This window comes from Myotis myotis, unplaced genomic scaffold (assembly GCF_014108235.1).
Source record: "Myotis myotis isolate mMyoMyo1 unplaced genomic scaffold, mMyoMyo1.p scaffold_m19_p_1, whole genome shotgun sequence".
In the NCBI taxonomy this organism is placed as follows: Eukaryota; Metazoa; Chordata; class Mammalia; order Chiroptera; family Vespertilionidae; genus Myotis; species Myotis myotis.
Genome location: NW_023416313.1, coordinates 217,801,121 through 217,808,964, shown reverse-complemented (window position 1 = coordinate 217,808,964; position 7,844 = coordinate 217,801,121). Strand labels below are relative to the sequence as shown.

The window sequence follows — 7,844 nt, the reverse complement described above, 5'->3', positions numbered from 1 at the left end:
CTCTGCTGACAGTTGATTGCTGGCTGAGATGGCACCTTAATTTTAATGAAAATCGGAAATGACATTAGGCATCAAAATAGCACTAAGAAGGTAAATCTGCAAAACAAGTCTAATAGTTTTCTTTTATAATGAATATGGAAACCATCAAAATCTTCACTGTCAAGTCAGTGGCCGATGACCTATATTTTGGGAGGTCTAGAATTCAAAATACACATTCAGTGCAATGGGATTTGGTCTACATGCATTCTAAAGCTAAATAGTTATGTTTTTTCAAATTTCCTCTATTTTTACTCCTTGTGCAGGTAATAATAATCGTAATAATACACACATTAATAAAATGGCTAATATATGCAGAACGCACATTATGTATTTTGTTAAGCACTTTACATTTATCTCACTTAAAGCTCCTAACAATCTTTTTAATGAAGTGAGGTAGGTACTGTTCCTATCCCCATTTAAAAATGTTGATAGATTATTATTAGGTGGCACGTTCATCTGTGATAATCGATAACTAAATACTCAGGGACATGCAGCAGTAGTTTACGGCTTCCTTTCTTTGGTGCATCTGAAATCTACCCTGGTGCTGCGAGATGCAAATTACCTTATTGCCCAAGACTCCAGATGTAGGAAGATTGTAGTTTGGTTATGGGTTAGAAATAGCCTGTTTTTGATTTTATTTTTGTTAATCCTCACCTGAGGATATTTTTCCATTGATTTTTTAGAGAGAGTGGAAGGGAGTGGGAGAGACACACAGAGAGAAACATCAATGTGAGAGAGACACATTGATTGGTTGCCTCCTGTGCACACCCCAAAATACGTGCCCTTGACCAGGAATTGATCCCAGGACCCTTGAGTCCGCAGGTCAATACTCTATCCACTGAGCAAAACTGGCTAGGGCTAGCCTGGGTTTATTTCCAGTCCTGCCCTTTACTTTTCTAAAACTTCCAGTGAGAAAATAGTTTAACATCCTGTGCCACAGTCATCTTGTGTAAAAAAAATGGAGGTAAGAATGCTGGAAGGATTTCGGGATTCATTAGCCCATGGACAGTGTTTCTAATTTATAAAATTGAGGAGTAATGTGAATAACAAGTATTATTAAAGCTTGGTAAAGTATTGAGGAAAAACTCATGTATTAGATATTTATTTGTCTTAGTGCAGTCATTTATTGAGCAAATGCTGTATACTTACTATACTGAGTAGTATGTTTTAGAACTTTTAATAGGAAGGGAACAATAGTTGCTTATAATTTAAATCAGTTCATAAAAACTTAGAATGTATAATTAGCATATTTTGTTAAATGGCAAAATATTCAGCGACTGATTACTTAATTTTCTTTTGTAGATCTTGGACAGTCAATATTTTATACAACCACGTGTTTGCTGCCCTTTCTCAATGATGATATTCTGAGTACTTTGCCCTACACGATGATATCAACATTAGCTACCTTCCCTCCATTTCTGCACAAGGATATTATTGAATATCTTAGCACATCTTTCCTACCAATGGCTATATGTAAGTTCAATCTTACCTAATACCAGATTATTTTTACATATTGTACAAATGGAAATTGCTTTTGCTGTTTGAGGTTATAAATTTTCAAGATTATAATGAAATCACTCGCTATGGACATGTGCCATGATTTAAATTCAGTCACTTCAGCATGAATATTATGATGAAAACCAAAGATGTGGAAGACGATTATACCTTAGAATTGTTTTATTCACATAGTTTGATCTTATGCAATAGGAAGAGAGAACATGACAAGGCACAGTTTATGTTTCCTAAATATAAATTATGGTATTTTTTTGCCACTTGAGAAAAAAAGGTGGAGAGAATATTGCCTCAGTTGTAGAAATTGTTATCTTTTGCATTTGAAGGCTGTAAGGTCTGATGGGAAGAGCAATAGATAAAGTCAGGATATGTAGATTCTATCTAGGCGCAGTTCTATCCATAATCTGCTGTGTGATGTTTGGCAACTCACATAGTTGAAACAACATCTCCAGAATGATGATAGCATCAGCTTTCTCTCACAGGGGTGTTGTGGTGATAAAGTGAATCAAAATATATGAAAACACCTTGAAAACAGTTAAGGCTTGAGACTCATGTGCAAGTATTGTCAGAAACATGGAACTGATTTGAATTCTATTTTGCTTTTGTAGACTTAGTTCTTCAGGCTTTCCAGACATGAGAGCAAAGAGAAAAAAAGTTGTGTTGTAGCTTTTATGATAAAAATCCTCCTAAAATAGTTTTTGTAGAAATGGATTATGAATTATCTATGTTTCAGTGAATAGTCTGAAATTATTATGTTATAGCTTGAGGGCTTAAATAGATCTCAATTCAAATCATGGCTCTACTACCAACTAGCTGTGTGACTTTAGGCAAGTTAACCAACCTTTCTGTTTCTTACCTGTAAAATGAAAATAATAATAATGGCTGCTTCATGGGGTTGTTGTGATAATTGAGCTGTTGATTATGCTAACAGATTGATAAGATGCTAGCACAATGCCTGGTGTTCAATAAGTGTTGGTTTACTTCTCTCCTTCTCTCAACTTTTGTTCTATAAAAATACCTTTATTGGTCACATTCAATTCCTACTGATCATTTTTCACCATTTTAATGTTATGTACTTATGATCTCATTAAAGTTGCTGCTCTGTAAATATATGTACCTTTGAACCACATTTATGTATTTTATAATCAAGTTTAATTTTAGCTATGGAATTATAATTTCATGTCTTTTAAGCAAAGAGTTTGATTTCTGACTAAATTATGTAGTGATTAAAAAAATTAGCAGACTGATTATACCATTCAAGTAACAGAATATTTAACCATTTTCTTTTTTTGTTCTGTTTATCCTTACGGACAAGTACTGTTTATGGCTATAGCCTTAGAAAGGGATGACCATTTAGAAAAAATAGCAGGTGAGGCTGCATTTTTGTAATAATTAATCCAAATCACTGTATTCCTACTTTTTTAGGAATAAGTTAATTTGGGGAGAGGCATTGCATATATCAGGCCTCTGAAGTTACACTTAAGACTGTTCAGGCATTGGGACAGCTGACAATGTGTTCTTTACCCTTGATTACTTTCTACTTAATTAGAAACACAGACCCCAAAACATGCCGTGTAGTCACACTGAAATTCTAATGTATTTAAGTGTGTGAACTGTGGCAACTGAGGAGGACAAAAGAGTAAATTTACTTTATAACATATGTGCAAATTTTAATGCTTATTTGTGGAGTAACTTGCTATTCATTTACCGATATGAACAAGTCTTTATGTGTCTGAGACTTCGTTTTTATCAACTGTAAAGGAGGGGTTTGAAAAAAATGTTCCCTCTCGAAGGTTATCTCTGGCATTAATAATCTATGTGAAATAACATCAATCTTATTTTATGTCAGATGCATATCTCCTGCTAACCCAATTGCTGATCTGGTTCATTTATTTTATTGCTCTAGTTTTAGATTCTTAGTTCCAATTTTCGTTTCTCTTCACCATTCCTGTGGCTCAATGATAGCCAGTTTTTTTCATCTTTAAATTGTTGAAAAATAAATTGTAGTACTCACCTTAAAGTCAAATTTTATTAAATGGTTCAAGTGTTTCTTTTGTTCCTTCACAAGGGAGGTACAAAGACAGACCCATAGATAGAGGTGTCAGGTTCTAGATTAATCATGTTAAAATGAACTGATGTGAGAATGTGTGTCTGATACTTGCATCCGTGTTGTTTCTATTCTTTGGAAATTGTTTCAGTGTCTAGAAATTCTAACTGAATCAAGAGAGTAGTGTTTAACTTCTTTCAGAATATTATTTCAGGACTGAGGTGTTAGGATGAAGGATATTGCATTTTCTGAATACTTGATAAAGTCTTTAAAACAAAGACACTTTTTCCTCAAAAAATTAAAAATGGAACTCCCATTTGACCCAGTAATCCCACTTCTAGGAATATATCCCAAGAAATCAGAAACACCAATCAGAAAGGATATATGCGCCCCTATGTTCACAGCAGCACAATTCACCATAGCTAAGATTTGGAAACAGCCTATGTGCCCATCAGCAGATGAGTGGATTAAAAAACTGTGATACATCTACACAATGGAATACTATGCTGCTGTAAAAAAGAAGGAACTCTTACCATTTGCAACAGCATGGATGGACCTGGAGAGCATTATGCTAAGCAAAATTAGCCAGTTGGAGAAAGAGAAATATCATATGATCTCACTCATTTGTGGAATATAATAAGCAACATAAACTGATGAACAAAAAGAGAGCCAGAGAAAAAAATATTTTAGAATATAAAACAAAGACACTTTTATCTCTTTGGTATGGTGTTCTCAAGGTCAAATGTAAAACGTGGACAGTTTTTCAGGTATTAAATGATTATGTCATTAAGGGCCTAGAAGATGACATTCTGAGCTCTAACATGGGTCTTATGAGGTATCACAGTTCTTTCAGTTTAAGGGCCACCCATGGACATCAGTTGTGTCCTTCATGTCATTTTGTCAATAAACCAATTACTGTGCTTCTATTTTAAATAAGTCCTTTTGAGGTGCAACAGAGCAAATTGCAGTTTATTATGAAAATTTCCTTTGACATAACCTTTTCTTTTTAATGCCTTCCATAAATAAGATATACTTCTTTTTATTCCAAGTTTGTGCAGTAGGCTTTGTTTATAAATAAAACATATATATTAAGGAGTTACTGAGAATTGAAAAAATCATTTGCATTTCACCATGGAAACCTCTTTTTTTCCAATAAAGAATCTGTGATTTGTGGACTGAATTGAAATATGGTTGGTGGGAAGATGATACTTTGGCAGAGAAGAGAAAAAGCTGACCCCTAATGAACATTAATTGATGTAGGCTTTGTTATTTCAAAGATAATGATAAAGCTGAACAGTTATGTCAGTGAAAGATGCTTCTGGTCTATGTTGGTAGCCAGGACTGTGCAGTCTCATCTAGTTTCTTTCTAAGTTAAATTTACCCCCAAAGCTCTAGCTTAGTGGTTCTCAACCTTCCTAATGCTGCGATCCTTTAATACAGTTCCTCATGTTGTGGTGACCCCCAACCATAAAATTATTTTTGTTGCTACTTCATAACTGTAATTTTGCTACTGTTTTTAATCATAATGTAAATATCTGATATGTAGGATGTATTTTCATTGTTACAAATTGAACATAATTAAAGCATAGTGATTAATCACAAAAAACAATATGTAATTATATATGTGTTTTCCGATGGTCTTAGGCGACCCCTGTGAAAGGGTCATTCGACCCCAAAGGGGTTGCAACCCACAGATTGAGAACCACTGCTATAGCTGGTTTGGATCAGTGGATAGAGCATCGGCCTGTGGACTGAAGGGTCCTGGGTTCGATTCCAGTCAAGGGCACATGCCCAGGTTGTGTGCTCGATCCCCAGTAGGGGGCATGCAGGAGGCAGCTGATCAGTGATTCTCTTTCATCATTGATGTTTCTAGCTCTCTCTCCCTCTCCCTTCCTGAAATCAATAAAGTATATATTTTAAAAAAATTTACCCCCAAAGTCACTTACCCTCAGGGAAAATAAAGGTTCATTTAGATCTTTGCATTGACTTCAAAGCAATTGTCTGACTTAATTGAGTACCTGGTTCCTGACCATTGGCCCTGGATTATTTTTTATTCTACTCACACTACAGAGGATGTGCGTTATGTTCCTGTGATCTCCCAAAATCTAATAAACATATTTTAAAAAGACAGGAAAAAACCAAAATATGATATTGATGGTTTTTAGGTATTTTTTCATATATAAACTCTGTTTTATTGGCTAATGATTGTTTTTAGTAAGGTAGGCCTACCATATTTTAAGAGTTTATTGTTGAAAAAGAACCAAGATGGCGGCATAGGCGAACACCTATACTTGCTGCCACATCAAAATAACAACTAAAAGGCAGAACAACTACCACCCAGACCTGCGGGAAAACTGGCTGAGTGGAAGTTCCACAACTAGAGAGGTGATGAAAGCGCATTGAGACTGGCAAGAGGTGTGGAGGTGCGGAAAGTGCTGGCACCTGGATGTGCTGCTCTTTTAATCGGGAGAGAGATACAAGCTCCCGCTTGCTCTGAACTCCAGTTCCAGGTGAGACTCTGGGGGACCCAGACACATACGGGGAGAAACTGGACTGTCTGGCATCGGATCAGGAACGTGAGGGCGGCTTTCTCTCAGAGGTGCTCGCAGTGATCATTGTTCCTGCACGGGGGCACGGGACGCGGAGACCCGGGGACCTCTCCAGTGCAGGGCTGACTGGCAGCCATTGCTGTTTGCTCCACCCTGGTGATTCCCAGAGACATCGCCCCACGCAATTTACAACCCCACCCAAGCTGTGCCCATCGGCTTTTTCATATGAATGGCCTGAGCTCTCTCCCCCCTTAACCTGTCATACTGCAGCTGGGTCAGAGAGCCCCAGAGCTTCCAAAAGAAGGCCCAGTGCCCGGCAGCAGCAGCCTGACTTGCTTCACAGCTGAGCCTCGTCTGGGCACTTCCAAACCCCATAAAAAGAGGAGGAATCTGAAGATGTCTCTGTAGCTCCTGCTGGGCGGCCCCTGACAGTGGCTGACCTTGCACCTCCTTGGAGATTCATTAGCCAGTATACCCAGTGGTCAGAGTGAGACCATACCGGATTACAACTCTTCATATCCATAAGAGACACTCTCAAGGAGCAGACTCAGTGAGCACCAAAGCCCCACTGAAGCAAGTCCTGCCCCATAAGGGTGTCTCCTCTGCAACAGATCTTCCAGTGGAGACACAGCTGGTCATCGTAGCCATTTGGCCTGGAGGTCAATTCCTCCCAGTGATACCAACAGCAGTCTAGGGTTAACTACAACAAAACTGTGCAAACAGCCCACAGAGGGGTGCATCTCAGGTGACTGGGGAGGCTGAGCCACTGGGCCGTACAGGACACCTACACACAAGGCCACTCTATCAACTCAAGGAGACTTAGGAGCTACCCAGTACATAGAAACAAACACAGGGGAGCAGCCAAAATGCGGAGACAAAGAAACAGGTCACAAATGAAAGAAATGGATGAAAGCAAAATATTGGATATAGAGTTCAAAACCACAGTTATAAGGTTACTCAAGAATCTTCTAGAAACCTCGAGAAATTTAGACCCTCAAGGATATGAAAAAGGACCAATCAGAAATTAAGCATACATTGACTGAAATAAAGAATAATATACAGAGATCCAACAGCAGACTAGAGGATCCCAAGAATCAAGCCAAAGATTTGAAATACGAAGAAGCAAAAAACACCCAACTGGAAAAGCAAAAAGCAAAAAGAATCCAAAAATATGAAGATAGTGTAAGGAGCCTCTGGGACAACTTCAAGCATACCAACATCTGAATTATGGGGCTACCAGAAGAAGAGAGAGAGCAAGATATTGCAAACCTATTTGAAGAAATAATGACAGAAAACTTCCCCTACCTGGTGAAAGAAATAGACTTACAAGTCCAGGAAGCGCAGAGAACCCCAAACAAGAGGAATCCAAAGAGGACCACACCAAGACACATCATAATTAAAATGCCAAAGGCAAAAGACAAAGAGAGAATCTTAAAAGCAGCAAGAGAAAAACAGTTAGTTACCTACAAGGGAGTACCCATATGACTGTCAGCTGATTTCTCAACAGAAACTTTGCAGGCCAGAAGGGAGTGGCAAGAAATATTCAAAGTGATGAATGCCAAGAACCTACAACCAAGATTACTCTACCCAGCAAAGCTATCATTTAGAATTGAAGGTCAGATAAAGAGCTTCACAGATAAGAAAAAGCTAAAGGAGTTCATTACCACCAAACCAGGATTATATGAAATGCTGAAAGG

General features: G+C 37.8%; 1 protein-coding gene across 2 annotated transcripts in view; it reads left to right on the top strand.

Moving 5' to 3' along the window:
* Positions 1-1,347: 1,347 nt before the first annotated feature.
* The window catches only part of UNC79 (unc-79 homolog, NALCN channel complex subunit), a 176,612-nt gene continuing 170,115 nt past the window's right edge, over positions 1,348-7,844 (top strand). For both annotated transcript variants that reach the window (XM_036315970.1, XM_036315962.1), the window contains exon 1: positions 1,348-1,512. In XM_036315970.1, coding sequence (XP_036171863.1) covers positions 1,425-1,512 — 88 coding nt within the window. In that variant the 5' untranslated portion in view covers positions 1,348-1,424. The remainder of the gene's footprint in view (positions 1,513-7,844) is intronic.